This window comes from Psittacula echo, assembly GCF_963264785.1.
Source record: "Psittacula echo genome assembly, chromosome: 25".
In the NCBI taxonomy this organism is placed as follows: domain Eukaryota; kingdom Metazoa; phylum Chordata; class Aves; order Psittaciformes; family Psittacidae; genus Psittacula; species Psittacula echo.
This window is the reverse complement of record NC_137760.1, coordinates 526,891-547,778: the sequence shown is the minus strand read 5'-3', so window position 1 is coordinate 547,778 and position 20,888 is coordinate 526,891. Positions and strand designations below refer to the sequence as shown.

The 20,888-nt window shown below is 65.5% G+C and overlaps 5 protein-coding genes across 6 annotated transcripts; 4 read left to right on the top strand and 1 right to left on the bottom strand.

Moving 5' to 3' along the window:
- Positions 1-179: 179 nt before the first annotated feature.
- LOC308229985 (interleukin-1 family member 10-like) lies at positions 180-2,057 on the top strand. Of its 2 annotated transcripts, XM_080634416.1 has the most exons (4): positions 180-312; positions 386-474; positions 554-678; positions 1,573-2,057. In XM_080634416.1, exons 1-4 carry the CDS (start codon positions 197-199, stop codon positions 1,897-1,899), a joined length of 657 nt encoding a protein of 218 aa, XP_080490542.1. In that variant the 5' UTR covers positions 180-196; the 3' UTR covers positions 1,900-2,057. The 2 variants fall into 2 exon arrangements, with proteins under 2 accessions (XP_080490542.1, XP_080490541.1); XM_080634415.1 differs by having other exon boundaries at positions 386-678.
- Positions 2,058-2,293: 236 nt separating this feature from the next.
- Positions 2,294-4,767, top strand: LOC308230027 (interleukin-36 receptor antagonist protein-like; the record flags this gene model as incomplete). Its single annotated transcript, XM_080634478.1, has 5 exons — positions 2,294-2,736; positions 2,887-3,044; positions 3,605-3,763; positions 3,835-3,959; positions 4,573-4,767. The coding sequence occupies exons 2-5, from the start codon at positions 2,945-2,947 to the stop codon at positions 4,765-4,767; spliced, it is 579 nt and encodes a 192-aa protein (XP_080490604.1). The 5' UTR covers positions 2,294-2,736; positions 2,887-2,944.
- Positions 4,768-7,267: 2,500 nt separating this feature from the next.
- Positions 7,268-10,806, top strand: LOC308230026 (PH and SEC7 domain-containing protein 4-like; the record flags this gene model as incomplete). The annotated part of the gene is made up of 10 exons (XM_080634477.1): positions 7,268-7,332; positions 7,833-7,945; positions 8,529-8,587; positions 8,674-8,763; positions 8,835-8,878; positions 8,951-9,093; positions 9,371-9,572; positions 9,647-9,791; positions 9,868-9,996; positions 10,561-10,806. The coding sequence occupies 10 exons, from the start codon at positions 7,268-7,270 to the stop codon at positions 10,804-10,806; spliced, it is 1,236 nt and encodes a 411-aa protein (XP_080490603.1).
- Positions 10,807-13,366: 2,560 nt separating this feature from the next.
- Positions 13,367-16,972, bottom strand: TMEM127 (transmembrane protein 127). The gene is made up of 3 exons (XM_080634651.1): positions 16,682-16,972; positions 15,627-15,791; positions 13,367-15,028 (listed from the first exon to the last, which is right to left on the bottom strand). The coding sequence occupies exons 1-3, from the start codon at positions 16,923-16,925 to the stop codon at positions 14,721-14,723; spliced, it is 717 nt and encodes a 238-aa protein (XP_080490777.1). The 5' UTR covers positions 16,926-16,972; the 3' UTR covers positions 13,367-14,720.
- Positions 16,956-20,567, top strand: CIAO1 (cytosolic iron-sulfur assembly component 1). Its single transcript, XM_080634650.1, has 7 exons — positions 16,956-17,169; positions 17,550-17,698; positions 18,061-18,172; positions 18,257-18,345; positions 19,247-19,448; positions 20,089-20,176; positions 20,257-20,567. The coding sequence occupies exons 1-7, from the start codon at positions 17,031-17,033 to the stop codon at positions 20,486-20,488; spliced, it is 1,011 nt and encodes a 336-aa protein (XP_080490776.1). The 5' UTR covers positions 16,956-17,030; the 3' UTR covers positions 20,489-20,567.
- The last annotated feature ends 321 nt before the right edge of the window (positions 20,568-20,888 follow it).

Here is a 20,888-nt window from a genome sequence, read left to right as displayed (position 1 = left end):
TCCCCGCTGTGTCCCGTACACGCTGCGTCCTCCCCCCGCTCCGGGCTGTGCCGAGCCCGCGGCGGGGCGGAACCAGCGCTTCCCCCTCCGCCAGCGGTGTGGCAACAGCTTCACCACCTCCTCCTTCCTTCCTCGTCCCATGGGTGAGCGGGGACCCCCGGGGGCGGGAGGCGGCCGCGGGCCGGGCGGCGGGGCCATGGCGCGCAAACCCCCGCTCCCCCTCGCCCTCCTCCTCCTCTGTCTCCGCGCAGAGGCCGAAGCCGCCGCCCGTGGCCCCGCGCCCGCCCCGCTGCGCGCAGTGCTCCGGTACCGGTGAGTGGCGCTGCGGGAGCGGCCCCGCGAGGGGCGGGGCGGGGGGGCACCGGTGTCCGCGCTGTCCCCGCAGGATGCGCGACGTGGACCACAAGAGCCTTTACCTGCGCGACGGGCGGCTCGTGGCCGGGCACCTGCAGGGCGCCAACGCGGCGCGGGAAGGTGAGGGGGGGCCCCGCGGGGGGGGTGACACCGATGGGGACCCCCCCTTCGAGCGCGCCCTAACGCGGGGTGACCCCAGAGGAGGTGTTTTGGGTGCCCAACCGCGCCTTCGCGCCCGCCCGGCTGCCCCTCGTCATGGGCATCCAGAACGGGTCCCGGTGCCTCGCCAGCGCCCCCGGGCCCCAGCCCAGCCTGAGCCTGCAGGTCAGCCACCGCCAGCGGGGGGGCAGCGTGGGGACACCAATGGGATGGAGACATCAATGGGGACATCACTGGGGATGGGGATATCGATGGGGACACCATGGGGGCACCAATGGGATGGGGGCATCCATGGAGATGGGGACGAGATACCACGGGGATGGGGACATCAATGGGGATGGGGACACCAATGTGGATGAGGACATCAATGGGGGCATCACTGGGGATGGGGATATCAATGGAGACACCATGGGGGCACCAGTGGGGATGAGGGCATCAATGGGGATGGGGTCATCATGGGGACACCAATGGGATGGGGACATCAATGAGGACACCATTGAGATGGAGACACCAGTGGGGATGGAAATATCACTGAGGACACCAGTGCGCATGGGGACACCACAGGAATGGGGACATCAATGGGGACATCAATGGGATGGGGATACCGATGGGGATGGGAATGGGGACACAAAGAGATGGTAACACCATGGGGACACTGCGGGAACACAGGGACGTCATTGGAGATAGAGAGATCAATGGGGGCACCAATGGGATGAGGGCATCTATGGGGATGGAGACATCATGGGGACACCTTGGGGAAGGGATAACACGGGGCCCCCAAAGGGATGAGGACAGAATGGGGAGGGGGACAACATGGGGATGAGGATACCGAAGAGATGAGGACACCATGGGGAGACTGTAGGGATGGGGACATCAATGGGTACAGCAAAGAATGGGGACATGAAAGGGGTTGGGACACTCTGGGGAGGGGACACCACGGGGCTGGGGCGACCGCAGCCCCCGCTGTCGCGGTCCCCCTTTCCCCCTGCGGCTGCCCAGTGCTGTCCCGGTCCCATCCCGGTCCCGTCTCGGTGCCACCCCGTGCCGGTGCCGCCGCAGGACGCCGACATCTGGGAGCTGCCCCGCGCCGGGGCGGCCTCGGCCGCCTTCACCTTCTTCCGCTCGTACCGGGCCGGGCTGTGGCGCTTCGAGTCGGCCGCGAATCCCGGCTGGTTCCTGTGCACCTCGGCGCGGGGCCACCAGCCCCTGGGGCTCTCCCGGCGCCACGACGCCAGCACCCGCCTCGACTTCTACTTCAGCGCCGCCGAGTGCCCGGAGCCCGGCACCGGCCCCGGGGACGGGGACCCCCCCATTGGGGACCGGGACCCCCCCACTGGGGACCGGAACACCCCCCCGGTGACCCCCGGTGACGCCGCGGGGCAATAAAGCTGCCGAGGGCACCGGTCCCGTGTCGGGGGCTCCGTGGCTCGGGCCGGGCGGCGGCCCCGGGGTTGCGCCACCGGGCGCGTCCCGGGCTCGGGCGGCTCCTTCCCGGAACGGGGGGACGCTGGAGACGCTCCAGCCCCGGCGTGTCCCGACCGGCACCGGGAGACGCGAACGGGGATCACGAGGTGGGGATGGGGGCAGCGGAGGGACGTGGGAATATGGGGACAGGGGACACGGGGGTGTGGGGACAGGGGAAAGGGGGGAGACACGGGGACATTACGGGGACATGGGCATGGGAACAGGGGACACGGGGATGTCTGGAGGCAGGTTTATGGGGACATGGGGATATAGGGGGACAAGGGAACATGGGGTACGGGAACATGGGGTACAGGAACATGCGGGCGTCACAGGGACATAGGGATGCGGGGCACAGGGACATGAAGGGATACAAGGATGTGGGGACACAAAGGCAAGGGGGCATCACAGGGATCTGTGGATGGGGCACATGGGGACGGCCCCCACGGGGACACGGTGCCCCGGCCCCGGTGGCAGTGGAGGGAACATAGGAGACACGAGGGGACACCGGGACATGGCAGGACACGGACACCGGGTTGAGGTTTCACCAGCCCCGGCCCTGCCCAAATCGGTGCCGCCCAAGGCCGGGGGCGGGCTCTGCTCCCCCGCTCTATAAGAGCCGGAGCCACATCTCGGGACACGCTCGGGACGGGCTCGGGAACGCGGGGGATCATCCGTTACCGCCCCATCGGGAACGAGCCAGGTCCTGCCTGGCAGCGGCTGCAGCGCGTTCACTCTGGAGCCGACTGAGAGCAGCGGCCGGTGAGCGGGGACGGGATGGGATGGAGTTGGGATGGGGATGGGGTCGGGATGGGGCTGGGAGGGGGTCGGAGTGGCCCCATCCCTCCCCCAGGATGTGGCACCTGTGGGCGCTCGCCCTCACCCTAACCTGTCCCTGTCCTCCGTGAGCAGCAGCGGGGCCGAGGGGCCCCCGGGACCCCAGCAGCGGCCCTGGCCCCTGCAGCACCCGATGGGGATCTCGGCAGAGCAGGGCACAGGCATCGGGGCCGTGCCAGAGGCTGCCACCGACCCCGACATGGAGGCCTTGTTCGAGGAGTTCCTGGGGAAAGGTAACGCCTGAGGGCACAGGGACATGGACCCACCGTGCCCGTCCCCGGGTCCCTGTGTCCGCGTGTCCTCGTGCCCATATCCTTGCGATATCCCCCTATCCGTGTGTGCCTCCTGCCCTCCCCATGTTCCCGTGCCCATATCCCTGTGATGTCTCTGTACCCCTACACACCTGAGACGCTGTGTGTCCCCTGCCCACATCCCTCTGTCTTCATGTCCACATCCTCAAGTATCCATCACACCTGTATCCCACATCTCCATGTCCATGTCCCCATCCTCATGTCCCTGTGACAGCCCCGTGCCCCATCCCCACATTCCCATATCCCTGTGGCATCCCCGTGTGCCTGTGCACCTGTGATATCCTCATGTCCCCACGTCCATCACACCCCCGTCCCCACGTTCCAGTGATGCCCTCATGCACCCACGATGTCCATGTCCCCTCCATCCCATCTGTAGTCCCCGTGTCCCCCATCCCCGTGTCCCTGCGATGTCCCCTGCACCCCCATGCCCGTGACACCCCATGTGCCCCCCGCCGTGTCCCCGCTCCCCCCGCTCCCCGCAGAGTTCTCGCCGGAGCTGATGGTGCCCTCGGCGGCGCCGCCGCAGCCCCGGGGCCGGCCCCACCACTTCGTGCTGCGGGACACGGAGCAGCGCGGGCTCTGCCTGCGCGGGGGGCGCCTGGTGCCCACCCCTCTGCAGGGAGCCAGCGCCGACAAGGAAGGTGCGTGCCGGGGGCGGGGGAGGCCCCGCGCCCGCTGCCCCCGCCCCACGCGGCCCCTCCGTGTCCCGCAGAGCCCATCAGTGTGGTGCCCAACCCGCACCTGGAGCGCCGGCGCTGCCCCCTCATCGTGGGCATCCGGGGGGGCAGCAGGGCCCTGTCCTGCAGCCCCGGCCCCGAGCCCCGCCTGCAGCTCGTGGTGAGGGGGGGGCGCAGCCGAGGAGGGGACTCTGGGGTGGGAGGACCTTGCTATGGGTCAGCCCAAGGTGAGGAATCCCGAGGTGAGGGCACCCATACGTAGAGCACCCCAAGGTGAGGGCACCCATAGGTGAAGCACCTCAAGGTTGAGGCACCCATAGGTGAAGCATCCCAAGGTGAGGGCACCCATAGGTGGAGCACCCCAAGATTGAGGCACCCATACGTAGAGCACCCCAAGGTGAGGGCACCCATAGGTGGAGCACCCCAAGATTGAGGCACCCATACGTAGAGCACCCCAAGGTGATGGCACCCATAGGTGGAGCACCCCAAGGTTGAGGCACCCATAGGGAGTCAGCACAGGCTTGGTCAGCTCCAGGTGGGCAGCACAAGGTGGGGGCACCCTGGGGTGGGGGGACCTGGAACGGGGTCAGCCCAGGCCGGGGAACCCCGGGGCGGCTCAGCCCGAGCTGAGTCCACCCAAAGCTGCTCAACCCCTGGGGCCCAACCCGAGGTGGGGCCCCCCGAGGCGGTGCCACCCCCGCGAGGAGCGGGCCCTGGGGGGTCCCCGCGGGTCGGTGCCGCCGCGGCCGTGCCCCAGCGCTGTCCCCCCGCAGGATGTGGAGCTGCTGGAGCTGTTCTCGCGCGGGGAGGGGGCCACCCCCTGCACCTTCTACAAGACCTTCGGGGGCTCCACGCACACCTTCGAGGCTGCCGCGTGCCCCGGGGCCTTCCTCAGCACCGCGGGGGGGCAGGAGCTGGGCCTGGCTCCCCCCGACGGCGCCACCAGCTTCTACCTGCACCGCAGGTGACCCCCGGCGGGGCCATGGGGGCGTCCGTGGGGGGGGGCCCCGCCGACCGCCCCCGGGGAGCAATAAAGAAACGGAACCGGCTCGGCTTGTAGGGGGTGCGTGGGGCAGGGCACAGACCATGGGGGGGCATGGGGGGGATCGGGACACGGGGGGGGCGGGACCGGGGCCGCTCGCACAGAGGGGGCGTGGCCACCGCAGGGGAGAGGCCGAGAGGGGCGGGGCCAGCTGCAGACACGCCCCTCGCGCGCGCCGGCGGTGCCGGTAAGGGGGGGGGGCGGGAGAGGGAGAGACCCGGAGACCCCCGAGCCCGTGGGGACCCCCGTGACCTCTGGGTGCCCCAAGGACCCTGGGGTCACCCCGCACCCTCCGGGGTCACCCCCCAAGAGCCCCCCCAAATCCCCGCGGGGGTTCCCCATTCACCTCCCCCCACCGAGTCCCCTTCTCAGCCTTTGGGGTCCCCCCTCCCTCCTTTGGGACCCCCCCATCCCTTGCCCCGTTCCCCTTCTCCCGGTGGTGGCTTCTCCGGTGCCTGCTCTGGGGTTGCGCCGCGCTGCGCCCGACGCGGAAGCGATGTGTGGGGTGCGGTGCGGGGCGCTGCCCCCCAGCCCGGCTCCTGCCCCGGGGGGGTCCCGGCCGTTGTTTCCCCCCCTCGGAAGTGTCCCCAGACCCCGGACCCCCCCGTGCCCCGGGCACTTCCTCCCCCTCCTTCCTCTTCCTCTTTCCTCCTCTGGTCCCTCCGTCCCCCCCCCGTGTCCTCTTCCTCCTTCCACCTCCCCCTCTCCCTTCTTCCTCCCTTCTCCTCCCCCCTCCCGCAGACCCCCCTCACCCCTCTCCTCCCCCAGGAGTCACAGTGCTGGCACCGGCCATGGGGCTGCCGGGGACCCCCAACACCAACAACAGCACCAACAGCAATAGCACCAACAACAGCACCAACACCACCACCAACAGCACCAACAACAGCATCAACACCAAACAGCACCAACAGCACCGGTAACCCCAGCACTGGGGTCCTGGCTGCTCAGGACGCCATCGTCTTCTCAGGGGTGGGTGCTGAAGGGGTGACCCCCCCAAGCACAGACATCAAGATCTTGCCCAAGTCCATGCCCACGGATGAAAACATCTCCCACAAGTATCAAGCCCATGGATCCACATCCAAGAGCATCTTCCACGTGCCCATGGAGGAGAACATCTCCCCCAGGTCCACGTCCATGGATGGGAGCATCCTTCACGAGCACCGAGGCTGTGGATTCACATCTGAGAGCCTCTTCCACATGTCCATGGGTGGGAGCATCCCACAGGAGTGTGTGCCCAAGGATGGGAGCATCTCCCTCATGTCCATGCCCATGGGTGCCAGCTCCTTGCTCCAGCACCGGGAGCCCAATGGCAGTGACGAGGAGGATGATGCTGATGAATGTGCCAACAGCAGCTCCGAGGAGGATGAGGATGAGGATGAGGAGCCCCATTTCCACACCAATCCCCTGTTCTAGAGCCCTCCCTGGCTCCCAGACCCAGAGCCTGGTGCTCCTCTGGCTCGGCCCCCCGGCTCTGGGCACCCCCCTGGGCTGTGGCTGCAATGGAGGGGCTGGGACCCCCCTGGGCCCCGGCACCCACAGACCCCCCTCATAGGCCCCCCAGCCCCATAACGCCCATAGAACCCCCCCATAAACCCCCCAGCCCCATAACACCCATAGAGCCCCCTCGATGCTCCTGCTGCCCCACAACCCCCATAGATCCCGCCCAGCGCCCCCCCACCCCCGCAGATGCCCCACAGCAGCCGCTGGGAGAGGGGTCCCCGCACCCCCCCCCCCGCGGGGTTCCCCCATCCCGGGCCATGGCTCTGCCCCAGGCTCCCCCCCCGCGCCCCCCCCTACGCAGGAGCTGCCCCCCGAGACGGGCGCGGAGCCCCCGGCCAGCGCCCAGGGGTGAGGACCAGGCCCCGGCCCGCCGGGACCCCCAACCCCCCCCCGAGCTCTGCCCTCCCCGTTCCCACCCCCTCCCGACCCCCCCTCCGTCTGCTCCTGACCCCCCCCACCCCCAAACACGGTTTCCCCCCATCCTCCCCAGTGCAGCAGAGTTAAGCCCCCCCATCCCTTCCCGACCCCCCCAACCCCGCTCTGCTCCATCTGCCCCCAACCGCCCCCAGACCCGCGTCTGCCCCCCCGCCCCCTCCATCCCCCCCATTGATCCCCCCAATTCCATCCCATTCCACCCCTTCCCGACCCCTCCCCCCGCTCCGCTCCTTCCATCCGCCCCCCTTCACCCCCTCCACTCGCCCCCCCCAACGCGCGCTCCCGCTGCAGGAGCCCCGTGGGGGTGCCGCGCGCACGCGCGCCTCCTGGCTTCGCGCCTCTTCCGCCTCGACGGCGTCCGCAGGTCGGAGGTGGCCGCGTTCCTGCGCCGCGGGTAAGGGGGGCCGGGGGGGGCCGGAGGGGCCGGGGGTGGGGGAGTCGCGGCCGGGACCCGGCTCCAGCTCAGCCCCCCCAGGGACGGGTTCAGCGCGATGGTGGCACAGGAGTACCTGGAGTGGTTCCAGTTCGGGGGGCAGGCGCTGGACCAGGCGCTCAGGTAGCGATGGGGGAACGGGGAGCGGAGGGAGACCCTGGGGGCACAGGGGGCAGAGATGGGGTGCAAGGGGGGCAGCGTTAGAGATATGGGGGATACGGGGGGGTTGGGGTGATGGGGATGCAGGGGGGCAGGTTTGGGGGCAGGTTTGGGGTGAATTGGGGCAGGTTTGGGGACAGGTTTGGGGTGAATTGGGGCAGGTTTGGGGTGAATTGGGGCAGGTTTGGGGACAGGTTTGGGGGCAGGTTTGGGGTAGTTTGGGGGCAGGTTTGGGGTAGTTTGGGGGCGGGTTTGGGGTGAATTGGGGCAGTTTTGGGGTGAATTGGGGCAGGTTTGGGGACAGGTTTGGGGTGATTCGGATCAGGCTTGGGTTGAATTGAGGCAGGTTTGGGGTGAATTGGGGCAGTTTTGGGGTGAGTTAGGGCAGGTTTGGGGTGAGTTGGGGCAGGTTTGGGGTCCCGAGGGTGTCGGGGGGTGCCGGTCCCGCTGCCATCCCCCACCAGGAGCTTCCTGCGGGCGCTGGCGCTGTCGGGGGAGACGCAGGAGCGGGAGCGCGTCCTCGGGCACTTCTCGCGGCGCTTCCACCACTGTAACCCCGGAGCCTTCCCCTCACCCGGTGAGCCCCGAGCACCCAGAGAGACCCAGAGAGACCCAGACAGACCCACAGACAACCGTAGCACTCATAGAGACCCATAGACAGACACCCATAGCACCCATAGAGACCCATAGCACCCAGAGACACCCATAGCACCCAGAGACACCCAGAGACACTCATAGCACCCATAGACACCCAGAGACACCCGTAGCCCCATAGACACCCAGAGACACTTGTAGGCACCCATAGACACCCATAGCACCCACAGACACCCATAGACACCCAGAGACACCCATAGCACCCATAGACACTCACAGACATGCATAGCACCCATAGACACCCATAGCACCCATAGAAATCCATAGCACCCATAGAGACCCATAGGGATCCATAGACACCCATAGCACTCGTAGCATCCATAGCACCCATAGACACCCATAGATACCCCCTGAGCCCCACAGACTCCTCTAGAGTCCCACCCGTTCCCCGTTCTTTAGTTCCCCCATCCCCTCCCCGCTCGGTGGGGCACCCATTGGCCCCCACTGGTGCTGATGGGGCCAATGGGTGTCCTCACGGGGGGCTTCCCCCCACGCTGCCCCCCAAGACGCGGTTCACTCGCTGACCTGTGCCCTGATGCTGCTCAACACCGACCTCCACGGGCAGGTGAGGAGCGGGGGGGGGCCCCCGTGTGCGCCCCCCGTGTCGGGGTGCGGGGGTGCAGCCCCCCCACTCCCGGCTCCCCTGAGCAGCGCCTCGGCCGCGCCATGAGCAGCGCCCAGTTCGTGGCCAACCTGCGCGGGATGATGAACGGGCAGGACTTCCCCCGGCAGCAGCTCAAGGTGCGGGGGGGGCCACGGCGGGGGCGCCGCTGGGCTCCCGGAGCCCCCCCTGAGCCCCCGTTCCCCCCCAGGCTCTCTACGGCTCCATCCGCAGGCAGAAGCTGCCGTGGGCAGTGTGAGTGCGGGGCTATGGGGGGAGCATGGGGGGGCCACGGGGGGGCCCCGATGATGCTGAGCCCCCCCGTAGGGATGATGAGGATGGGGAGGAGGAGGCCCCCCCCGGCCCCAGCAACAGCGGATCCCGGCCGGAGCTGCCGGGGGGGGCCGCGGCCGTCACCCACCGAGGCTGCTTGGCCAGGAAGGTGCTGGCCGAGGCCGACGGCAGAAAGAGTGAGTGTGGGGGGGCGGGATGGGGGGGGTTTGGGGGTTTTGGAGGTCCAGATTTGGGGTGCATTGGGGGGGCAGCTTTGGGGTCTCAGCCTCTCCTGGGGGTGAACTCAGGGGGGTGATTTTGGGCTCCGTTGGGGTCTGCAGGGGCAGATTTGGGGGTGCCCATCTCGGGGGGCTCACAGCACAGCACAGACACGAGCGGGTCCATTCGGGGTCCATTGGGGGACACGAACCGGGGGGTTCCCATCGTTGGCTCCAGCCTCTCCGTGCCCCCCAGCGCCGTGGGGCAGGCGCGGCTGGAAGCGCTTCGAGGCGGTGCTGGAGGGGACCCTCCTGCACCTGCGCAAGGCGGGGGCTCCCCCCGAGGCGCCGCTGGGGGTGCACCACGCTCTGGCCGAGCGCGCCGCCGCTTACACCAAGCGCCCCGACGTGTTCCGCCTGCGCACGGCCGACGGGCGCCGCTTCCTCTTCCAAGCGCCGTGAGTAGCGCCGGGGATGGGGGGGGTGCGGGTCTGTCCCGGGGGGGCGGCACCGGTGACCCCCCCCGCCGCAGGACGCCCCGGGAGATGCTGGCCTGGATCGCGCGGCTCAACCTGGCAGCCGCGCTCCTCTCCGCGCCCCCGTTTCCCGCCGCCGTCGGGTCCCAGCGCGGCCCCGCGCGGCCCCTGCTGCCCGCGGCGCTCAGCCGCAGCCCCCCGGTGAGCACCGGCAACGGGGAGGGGGGGAAGGAGGCCCCGCCCCGGGGAGCCCCCCCCTCACCCGGTGCCGGCGCAGGAGGAGCAGCGCCGGAGCCACGCGGCCTGGATGGAGCGGGTGGAGCAGGAGCTGCGGCAGCGGCAGCGCCACGGCCCCGGCCCTGACCCGCGGCAGCACCGGCGGGACACGGAGCTGCTGCTGCACGAGGTGCGGGGACAGCCGGGTCCGGCCCGCGGGAGCGGCGCTGCTGGGGCGGGACGGGGATTGTCCTGGGGGGGGCTCAGATCCAGCCTGGTCCTGCCCATGGCAGAGATGGGGCATGGAGGATGCTGGGCCCATGGGGACACCAGACCCGAGGTGACACCATTATGGCTCATGGGGGACATCATTATGGCCCATGGTAACACTGTGGCCATGATGACACCATTATGGCCATGGTGACGTTGTTATGGCCATGGTAGCACTGAAGCTATGGTGACATCATTATAATCCATGGTGACACAGGGCTGTGGTGACACCAATATTGCCCTTGGTGACACAGGGCCATGGTGGCACCATTGTCCCCATGGTGTCCCTGTTCTGGCCATGGTGACATCATTATAATCCATGGTGACACAGGGCTGTGGTGACACCAATATTGCCCTTGGTGACACAGGGCCATGGTGGCACCATTGTCCCCATGGTGTTCCTGTTCTGGCCATGGTGACCCCGTTGTCCCCATGGTGACCCTGCTGTGCCCGCGCTGACCCCGTTGCGGTGCCCCCCCCGCAGCGCCGGCGCTACGAGACCTACGTGCGGGTGCTGGACTCGTGGCTCGGCGGCGGCCGGGCCGAGCCGCGCTGGGAGGCGGAACCGGGAGCGGCCCCCCGGAACCCCCCCGCGCTGAGCAGGGCTCGCTCCAGCCCCTCGCTGGGCCCCGGCGCCGCCGCGCCCCCCCCCGCCCGCGTCCGCAGGAACGAGTCCGAGCGGAGAACGCTGCGGAGCCTCGTGCCCCAGCGGCTCCGGGAGCGGCCCTGACCGGGGGGGGGCACGGGGGGACCGGTACGGGAGGCGGGGGACACCGGTACGAGCGGCCCTCGGGCACTACCAGCACTTGGAGGTTCCCCCATGTCCCCAGATGACCTGGGAGGGACACACAGACATGGGGGGGGATGGTTGGGGACCTGGGGGTGACACCGTGGGCATTGCCTGTGTCACCCATAGAGTGACAGCTCCTCTCGGGGGGAACCAGCCATTGCCCCCCCTCGGCCTGCAGGGATCTCCCAGTGCCACCCCCAGCATTGGCTACGGGGACATTGCAGGGCCATGACGCCCCCAAACAGCCCCCACACCCCCCAACACCAGTGGTGGAACCCACCCAACCCGTTCCCATGATCCAATGGCTTTAGGTGGGAATTCACATTTATATGGAATAGTTGGGGTCAGTTCCTAAGGGGGGTTAAAAGGGGGGGTTGGAGGAGGGGGATACCCCATTAATGCTGCCACAAGGACAACCCCCAGTGGGTTCCTGAGGGTGGGAAGTGAAACAGGATCCTGGGAGGGAGATACGGCTGCAGAATCCAGTGGGATCGGCTCCAGGAACACCAGAACGGTGAAAACCCATCCCATGGATGCTTATGGGGAGCAATGGGTATAGACAAGAGTTATGGGGGTTATAGTGGGCAATGGGGGATTATGGGGGTCACTGAAGGGTTATGAGGGGCAATGGGGATTTCTGGGGGACCACTGGGTGTGGGCAGGGGGGTTATGGGGAGTGATGCAGGTCAGGGAGGGGATCCTGCCCCTCTGCTCTCATGAGACCCCCCTGCAGCCCTGTGTGCAGTGCTAGGGTCCCAGCATGAGGACATGGAGCTGTTGGAATCCAGAGGAGGCCATGAGGATGCTCAGGGGCTGGAGCAGCTCCCGTATGGAGCCAGGCTGAGAACACTGGGGCTGTTCAGGCTGGAGAAGAGAAGCTGCGTGGAGACCTCAGAGCAGCTTCCAGTGCCTGAAGGGGGCTACAAGGATGCTGGAGAGGGACTCTTCATCAGGGACTGTAGTGATAGGACAAGGGGTGATGGGTTCAAACTGAAACAGGGGAAGTTCAGGTTGGATCTAAGGCAGAAGCCAGGACAGGGCCAGGACAGAAAGCTGCTGCTGGGCATCACCTACACACAGTGCCCTCCACAACAGTGCCAGCGCCATGGCAATGCGTCCATGCTTTGCCACCCGAAACTACCTCTGTGCTGCTCCTCCATGGTGTCGCAGAGCAGAGCTCACAGGGTGCAGACATCCAGCCCTGCTCTCAGTCCCAAGGTGCCAGTACAGAAAGTGCTGCTGGGGAGCCCTTACACCTGGACTCCTCCGGGATGCTGCCATCAACGGCTTAGACCCCACCAGGCATCCAAAGCTCCACTGGTGCAGTACCCGAGTGCTGGGTGCCCTTGAGTGTACTGGAGCACATGCTGCACAGTGCAAACATCCAGCCCCTGCTCCCACAGTTGAAGAGCCAGGATGGAAACCAGGGGCTGGGCATGTCCTACCTGTGCTGCCCTCCAGAGCAGTGCCTCTAGCATGGACATCCTCACCTCCTGACCCAGCTACACATCCCTCTGTGCAAAGCCTCCCTGGACAGTGCTCTCCAGGGACCCTATCCTGGGTTCAGCAGCAGCAGTCATTTTTTCTCCTTCTTAGTAGCTGATGCAGCGCTGTGTTTTTGACTTTTGGCCTGGGAACAGCACTGATAACACCGATGGGTTTAGTTACTGCTCAAATGTTTACTCTGACCAAAGACTTTCTGAGCCTCATGCTCTGCCAGGGAGGAGGGGAAGCTGGGAAGAAGCAGGGACAGGACACCTGACCCAAACTAGCCAAAGAGGTATTCCATACCACAGCACGTCATGCCGGGGGATGTAACTGGGAGCTACCCGGAAGGGCTGGTTCACGGCTGGGTGGGGGCAAGGTATCAGTTGACGGGTCGTGAGGTGTTGTATTCTCTTCCCTTGTTATTTCCTTTATCATTATTATTATTGGTGGTAGCAGTAGTGATTTGTGTTATACCTTAGTTACTAAACTGTTCTTATCTCAACCCATGAGAGTTATATTCCTTTCAATTCTCCTTCTCACCTCACCGGGAGCGGGGGGAAGGAAAGAAGCAGGGCAGTGAGAGAGAGACTGCGTGGTTGATTTATGGCTGACTGGGTTTAAACCACGACAGAACCACAAGGCAGCTCCTGAAGTGCGAGTGCCCAGACTCTGATGCTAAACCTCAGGGGCCCAGAGAAGCTGTGGCTGCCCCATCCCTGGCAGTGTTCAAGGCCAGGTTGGACACAGGGGCTTGGAGCAAGCTGCTCTAGTGGAAGGCGTCCCTGCCTGTGGCAGGGGTTGGAGTTAGAGGAGCTTTAAGGTCTCTTCCAACTCAAACCAGGCTGGGGTTCTGTGAATGGGGGTTCTGGAAGGCAGTGTGTATGGGCAGGGGCTTACACGGGGCAATAGGTGATTACACAATAACATCCCCCCCCCTTTCCCCAGCACAAAGCCAGGCTCCACACAGCTCTTGCACCCCCTTTATTCCCCCAAGCGGGGCTGGGGGAGCCCATCCCCGGTTCCCACCTCGCTCCCGGTAGGAAGTGATGCCCCAGCCCCATGCAGGGGTGGTTTGTGCAGGAACCCCGAGTGCCTGTGCCCAGATGGGGATGCTCAAGGCCCCTCCTGCAGCTCAGTCCCCGCTGGGAATCCCAAACTTTTCCAGGCAGAGGCCGGGAACCTCCCATTGAGGGTCTGCAGGGGCCGATTTCCCTCCTCGGAGCCTCTCCAGGTGTGGGCAGTGCTTCCGAGAGCCGAGTTTTCCGGTTTCATGCCACAGCCGGAGCCCCGGAGCACGGCCGAAGCTCTTGCATAGCTGCTGCAGGTGCAGGGCCGGGGGGGGAAAGGGACGAGCTGGGCAGAACAGCAATAAAATAGGGAATAAAAGCATGAGAGGGATGGATGGGAACCTACACTGAGCGACATTCCAGTCCTAAACCTCCTTCCCTAAGCCCTCCATGGATCCAGGCTCGAGGATGGCAGCGCTGTGGTGCTTGGCTTGATGTGTCCCTGGGGGGTCTTTTGCTGTCTGAATTGCTTTACACAGACCCCAAATCCTGCTCCACCCCTGCAGCGACCTCCTCCAGGCCTGGTGCTGCCGGCTCGGTTTTTCCCTCGGCTCTCTGGTGCTTCCAGAGAGGCGTTGGCTCCAGGTCCGGCGTCTCTCAGTGTCCGTGGTGGGAATCGGGATCATCAGCGAAGAGCAGGACACGGAAACACCGAGAGCAATGGAAGTGGGGGCAAAAAGCAGGAGTTTGGCTGGCGTGGAGGTAGGGATCTTGCATAAAACCACAGGCAGAGGCCGCTTTTCCAGCCGGGAGCTGCCGCTGTGCCCAAACCTGGGTTAAACCCCTCCAGATCGGCTCAATGGGGGGACAAAAGCTGCCCCCAGACCTGCTGCTGGGGGCAAAGAGCTTCTGGGGGTGACAGGCCCCATGCGTCAGTCCCGAATCCGTCCCCATCCCACCCGGAGCCTGAACTAAAGTGCAAACCAGGGAGCGGCTGTGGCAGGGGGGAGCGGGTCGGGTTCCATCCCGCTGTGCCGGGGTAGAAATCCCTATGAACCGCTGTAAATAGAGACACCGGTGATGGGATGGCACGGTGGAGGCAGGATGGAGCTCAGCAGGGTGCAGGATTCCCTCCTTCCCTCTGCGGGAGAGCTCCAACGGGATAAAACCCCGGGAAGCAGCTGCGCCGGGGATGACCCCGACGTTCCTTCTGCCAAGAGGGTTACAAATCACCTCTTGGAGGTCATGGAAGAGATGGGAGGAGAACACGGATGGGCTGAGCCGACGAGGTCCTTCCTCCAGGTGGGAAGAGCGACGGAGGTGGGGTGAAGATGGGGGTGAGAGGAAGCAGCGTCGGGATCAGGGGGTGTAGGCTGGTGGTGGCTGGAACTGGTTGATCACCTCGTACTCGGCTGGGTAGGGTTCGTTCTCCTCCATCTCGGAGAGCAGCTCCAGGGCCTGCTCCTCCTCCTCGGTGGGGTAATGGCGCAGGAGGTTGGCGGCCGTGGCGAGGATGGAGGCGCCGCCAGCGCCTGCCACCAGGTAGAAGCTGACAGCGAAGGTGACGTAGACCTGGGAGCCATGGTACTTCTTGTGCTGCTGCTGCTGTGCCAGGATCAGCTCCGAAGCCCAGTAGCAGAAGCCGATGACGGTGGCGCACTGCAGGACTGGGGGGGGAGAGCAGAGACCCCGAGCGAGCCCCGGGCTCACAGCGACGGGGGCAGAGCTGGGGACGAAGCGGGGCAGGGGATGCTCCAAATCCATTGGGAAAGGGGGGAATTGCAGGAGGAGCACAGGGGAGGTGGAACCCATTGAGCTGAGATGTTTGGAAAGGGGGCTTTTGGGAGCTAATAGGAAGAGCAGGGATGAATCACTGCTCCATGGGGAGGGTAGGGCGATGCTCGGCCTTTCCATGAGCTGCTCAGGGCTCAGCTGGGAATTCCAGCAGTGATAAGGGATATTAAAGCTCCTTTGACCTCAGGAGTCAGAAACATATGGCCTTTCTCCCCAGAGAGGTTCTAGGACATCTCTTTAAGGAACAAGACCCATCAGGAGACACTTCATGTTCATCTCTAACCATCCCCACCAAGATTTAACTCCATTATCACCATGGAAGGTGAAACCCAGCGCAGGGGCAGCCCTGTAGGATGGGAACCACAGCAAGGATCCAAGGCACGGAAAACAACCTCTGGGGGCTTTTTTCCATTCTTTGCAGGTCTGGGATGGAAACCCACCCCAACAGAGGGTATTCCAGCAGGGATTTACCTGTGAGGATGTGAGCGAAAGCGTAGCGCCGGGTGATCTTCAGCGCTGGGTGCTTGGGTCCGAAGACATCCAGGAGGAAAGCGGAGAGGCTGCACATGATTCCCAGGAAGCAGAAGGCGGCGATGACCCGGAGCAGCAGCACGGTCTGCGGGTTCATGCAGTAATCTACGAGGGGGGGAGAGAGGCAGGTGCTGAGCACCACAGAACCCTGCTTTTCCACCCAAATCCTGCAATGGACAGAGCACTGCATGGTGCAGAGACAGGCGGGAGGGAAAGGACAGGATCCAAAGAGATCTGGACAGGCTGGAGAGGAGGGATCATGCTCCTGGGTGAGGGTAATCCCCAGCACAGACATAGGCTGGGAGAGCCTGGATGGAGCAGCCTGAGGAGAAGGACTTGGGGCTGTTGGGTGAGGAGAAGCTCCCCATGACCTGGCTTCAGTGTGCGCTTGAGCCCAGAACCCCCTCGTGTGCTGAGCTGCACACCTGAGCAGCAGCTCAGGGAGGGGATCCTGCCCCTCTGCTGCGTGAAAGGGAGACCTTAGAGCAGCTCCAGTGCCTAAAGGGGCTGCAGGAAACCTGGAGAGGGGCTTGGGACAAGGGTCTGTAGGGACAGGCCAAGGGCAATGGCTTTAACCTGCCAGAGGGGAGACTGAGATGAGCTCTTAGGCAGAAGCTCTTCCCTGGGAGGGTGCTGAGGCGCTGGCCCAGGGTGCCCAGAGAAGCTGTGGCTGCCCCATCCCTGGCAGTGTTCAAGGCCAGGTTGGACACAGGGGCTTGGAGCAAGCTGCTCCAGTGGAAGGGGTCCCTGCCTGTGGCAGGGGTTGGAGCTGGAGGAGCTTTAAGGTTTCCTCCATCCCAAACCATCCCACGGCTCCGTGCCTCAGTCACCCAACAGCTTGCATTGGGATCAATGCATTTGTGCTTCTTCCCTTCTCTCCGGGCTCAGCCAGCACCGGAGCGGCTCGGGCAGGGGCTGAAGCCTCAAGTTGGTGCCGGGGGTCCCGCACAGCGCTCGGGTACCGCGGAGGGGACGCGCTCCCGGCCCGGCCTCACCTCGGAGCAACTCGGGGTCAACGTAACCCAGGACATCGGCGACGCCGAGCTCCTGCCGGGCGCAGGTTCCGCCGTGGATGCGGAGCCAGGCGGGCTCGGCCAGCGCGGTGCAGAGCGCGGTGATGGAGAGCGCACCGGGCAGCGCCGAGGCCAGGCTGCGCTCCTGCTGCTTCGGCAGTCCCCCGCCCGCCGCCCCTCGGCGCCGCCGCCCGCCGGGCAACCCCGGCCCACCCGGGGTGTACATGGGGCCCGAACCCGGCTCTCCCGGCCGCGACTACGCCTCAGAGCCGCTTCCGCCTCCGCGGCAGTTCCGGATCCGGCGCGCTGACGCCACATCCGGAGCGCGGCGATGAAGGAGGCGCTGGAGCTGCTGTGCCGGGTGCCCGCGCACCCCGAGTCCCGGTGCTGGTTCCTGGCCTGGAGCCCCGGCGGGGGCCTCCTGGCGTCCTGCGGCGGGGACCGGCTCATCCGCATCTGGGGCAGGGAAGGTGCGAGCGGGAGCGGCGCGGAGAGGGGCGGGGCTTGCGGAGAGGGCGTGGCCAACTGACGACAAGGGCGGGGCTTAGCATAGGGGCGTGTCCAGAAGCAGGGAGGGACGGGGCCGATACACGATGAGGGCGGGTCTTCGGCCAGGGGGCGGGGCTGGTAGAAAGAGGGCGGGGCTATGATTGGTGGACGAGCGCAGTGGGCGGGGCTGAGGAGGAGGCGGGCCCAGACAGGACAGGGGGCGGAGTCAGAGGCAATGAGGGGCGGGGCCAGAGGGGAACGTGGGAGACGCTTTAATTGGGGGCGTGGCCAGGCGGAGCGATGAGGGCGCGGTTATGGGGAAGGGGGCGTGGCCGTGACGTCAGGCGCTCTGTGCCCGCAGGGCCGCTGTGGTCGTGCCGCGCGGTGCTGGGCGAGGGGCACCAGCGCACGGTGCGCAGGGTGGCCTGGTCCCCCTGCGGCAATTACCTGGCCTCCGCCAGCTTCGACGCCACCACCTGCATCTGGAAGAAGCAAGAGGATGGCTTCGAGGTGGGGCAACCCCTGGAGGCCCCCAACCATGCCCGGGGCCCCCCAGCATCCCCCTGAGCTCCCCAAACCTTCCCATAGACCCCATCTTCCCCCTTGAGGTCCCCAATCTCCACCCCGTGCCCCACAACAGCACCCCGACACCCTCCCATGCCCAACAGCACCCCTCCACCTGCGCTTCCCAACCCTGCCCTGGGTCACCCCAACACCCTCCCTGTGCCCCCACCCATGCCCTGTGACCCCAGCATCCTTTCGTGTCCTCCAGCCCCCCCCGAGCACCCCAACATCCTCCATGCTCCCCAAGCCCCCCAGTCCCACCCCACATCCCCCAATGCCCCTCCTCTCCGCTGTCCTGTGCCCTGCAGTGCATCACGACGCTGGAGGGGCACGAGAACGAGGTGAAGTCGGTGGCCTGGGCTCCCTCAGGCACCCTCCTGGCCACCTGCAGCCGTGACAAAAGCGTCTGGGTCTGGGAAGGTGAGGGGAGAGCTGGGGGTTGGGGGGCACAAGGGAGGCCCCCCAGTCCCGGTTTGTGTCACTGCCTCAGCCTCCTCTCTGCAGTGGATGAGGAGGAGGAGTACGAGTGCGTCAGTGTCCTCAACTCGCACACGCAGGACGTCAAGCACGTGGTGTGGCACCCAAACCAGGAGGTACAAGCCCCGTTCCCAACACAGACCCTATCCCTGTGCTGGGAATGGCCCTGTTCGGCTCCACCACCTGCCCTTGGCTCCAGCAAATGGAAAGAGCAGGAATGGAGGGGAAGAAAACTGAGATGGAATCCGGCTGGACAGCAGAGCCCAAAGAGTCACGAGGTTCAATGAGGCAAAGGGCTGGGGCCTTCACTTGGGCCACAACAACCCCTGCAATGCTCCAGGCTTGGGGAATTGTGGCTGGAAACTGCTCATGGGAAAGGAGCTGGGGCTACTGGTTGATGGAGCTGATCATGAGCAGCTTGTGCCCAGGCAGCCCCCAGCATCCTGGCCTGGATCAGCACCAGTGTGGCAGCAGGGCCAGGGCAGGGATTGTGCCCCTGCACTGGTCACTGGTGAGGCTGCACCTCGAATCCTGTGCTCAGCTCTGGGCCCCTCCCTACAGGAGAGACATTGAGGTGCTGGAGTGGGGCCAGAGAAGGGCAGCGGAGCTGGTGCAGGGCCTGGAGCACAGTGTGATGGGGAAGGGCTGAGGGACCTGGGGGGTTCAGTCTGGAGAAGAGAAGGCTCAGGGAGGACCTGATCGCTCCCTACAACTGCCTGAGAGGAGGATGGAGCCAGGAGGGGCTGGGCTCTGCTCCCAAGGAACAAGGGATGGGACAAGAGGAACCGGCCTCAAGCTGCACCAGGGCAGGTTTAGATGGAGCTGAGGAACAATTCCTGCCCCAGAGGGTGCTCAGGCATTGGAACAGGCTGCCCAGGGCAGGGCTGCAGGCACCGTCCCTGCAAGTGTTCACACCCCCTCAGTGCCATGGGTTAGTGGTGGCCTTGGCAGGGCTGGGGTAAGGGTTGGACCGGATGATACTGAAGCTCTTTTCCATGGTTCTGTTCCCTGGCTCAGCTCCTGGCCTCAGCCAGCTATGACGACACGGTGAAGCTGTACCGGGAGGAGGAGGATGACTGGGTGTGCTGCGCTACGCTGGAGGGGCACCAATCCACTGTGTGGAGCGTGGCCTTCGACCGCAGCGGCGAGCGCCTGGCGTCCTGCAGTGATGACTGCACCGTGCGCGTGTGGCAGCAGTTCCGGCCTGGCAACCAGCATGGTGAGCACCGGGCACCAAGGGGCTGGGGACCTGCTGGGAACAGAGCGGGGAGGAGCAAAGAGAAAGGAAAGGGCAGGGATGGGGAAGGAGGAGCGGGAAGGGAAGGGAAAAGATAAGGGGGAAGAGGAAGAGGAAGGAAGGGGGAGGAAAAACGAAGAGAAGGGCAAGAGCAAGCAGAGAAGGAAAGAGCAGGCAGGGAACAGAAAAGAACAGGGAAAAGAGTGGTAAGGGAGGGATGAAGAGCAGGCAGGGATGGAAAAGAGAAGGTAGGGAGGGGAAAAGAGTGGGAAGGGAAGGAATGGGCAGGGAAGAGGAAGGAAAAGAGCAAGCAAGAAAGGGAAGAGCAGGGAAGGGATAAAGAGTGGGCAAGGAAGGATAAAGAGCAGGCAGGGAGGGGAAGAGTGGGGAGGGATGGGAAGAGTGGGGAGGGATGGGAAGAGAAGGGAAAAGAGCAAGCAGGAAAGGAAAAAGCTGGCAGGGAGAGATAAAGAGTGGGCAGTGAAAGGAAGGGAAGGATATAAAGCAGGCAGGGAGGGAATAGAGCAGGCAGGGAAGAGAAGGAGCGGGAAGAAAGGGCTATAGAGTGGGCAGGGAGGGGAAAGAGCAGGAAGGGAGCTGAGGCTCTGCTCCCACCTCCCAGGGGTGGCCTGCAGCAGCACGGAGCCCACGTGGAAATGTGTCTGCAACCTCTCCGGGTACCACACGAGGACCATCTACGACGTGGCCTGGTGAGCGCTGCCACTGCTGCCGCATCCCCGCGGCTGCATCCCTGCCCCTGCGCCACGGTGACGCCAACCCTGCCCCGCAGGTGCCACCTCACCGGGGCGCTGGCCACAGCCTGCGGCGATGACGCCATCCGCGTGTTCGAGGAGGGCACGGGGCAGGAGCCCAGCTTCAGCCTGGCTGCGCACGTGCCGCGGGCCCACGCGCAGGACGTGAACTGCGTGGCCTGGAGCCCCGTGGAGCCCGGGCTGCTGGCGTCCTGCGGTGACGACGGCGACATCGCCTTCTGGAGGTACCAGCGCCCCGAGGGCTGCTGAGCACAGCCCCGCGCCACAGCCCCTGCTTGGGCTGTGCTGGGGATGGGATCTGGGTCTGCTCCATGCTCAATAAATCAAGGATCCCGGAATGGTTTGTGGTGGAGGGAGCTTAAAGCTCCTCCAGCTCCAACCCCTGCCATGGGCAGGGACCCCTTCCACTAGAGCAGCTTGCTCCAAGCCCCTGTGTCCAACCTGGCCTTGAACACTGCCAGGGATGGGGCAGCCACAGCTTCTCTGGGCACCCTGTGCCAGCACCTCAGCACCCTCACAGGGAAGAACTTCTTCCTTATCTCCAACCTGAACCCATCACCCCTTGTCCTATCACTACAGCCCCTGATGTAGAGTCCCTCTGCAGCATCCTTGTAGCCCCCTTCAGATATTGGAAGCTGCTCTGAGGTCT

Excerpts from the sequence above, each read along its gene's own strand:
- LOC308229985 (XM_080634415.1), top strand. The coding sequence starts at position 197 with ATGGCGCGCAAACCCCCGCTCCCCCTCGCCCTCCTCCTCCTCTGTCTC. Across the intron at positions 313-385 it reads CGCGCAGTGCTCCGGTACCG|GATGCGCGACGTGGACCACA; the intron begins GTGAGTGGCGCT and ends CTGTCCCCGCAG. Across the intron at positions 679-1,572 it reads AGCCCAGCCTGAGCCTGCAG|GACGCCGACATCTGGGAGCT; the intron begins GTCAGCCACCGC and ends GTGCCGCCGCAG.
- TMEM127 (XM_080634651.1), bottom strand. The coding sequence starts at position 16,925 with ATGTACACCCCGGGTGGGCCGGGGTTGCCCGGCGGGCGGCGGCGCCGA. Across the intron at positions 15,792-16,681 it reads TGACCCCGAGTTGCTCCGAG|ATTACTGCATGAACCCGCAG; the intron begins GTGAGGCCGGGC and ends CCCCCCTCGTAG. Across the intron at positions 15,029-15,626 it reads TTTCGCTCACATCCTCACAG|TCCTGCAGTGCGCCACCGTC; the intron begins GTAAATCCCTGC and ends CTCCCCCCCCAG.
- CIAO1 (XM_080634650.1), top strand. The coding sequence starts at position 17,031 with ATGAAGGAGGCGCTGGAGCTGCTGTGCCGGGTGCCCGCGCACCCCGAG. Across the intron at positions 17,170-17,549 it reads CCGCATCTGGGGCAGGGAAG|GGCCGCTGTGGTCGTGCCGC; the intron begins GTGCGAGCGGGA and ends CTGTGCCCGCAG. Across the intron at positions 18,346-19,246 it reads TGTGGCACCCAAACCAGGAG|CTCCTGGCCTCAGCCAGCTA; the intron begins GTACAAGCCCCG and ends TCCCTGGCTCAG.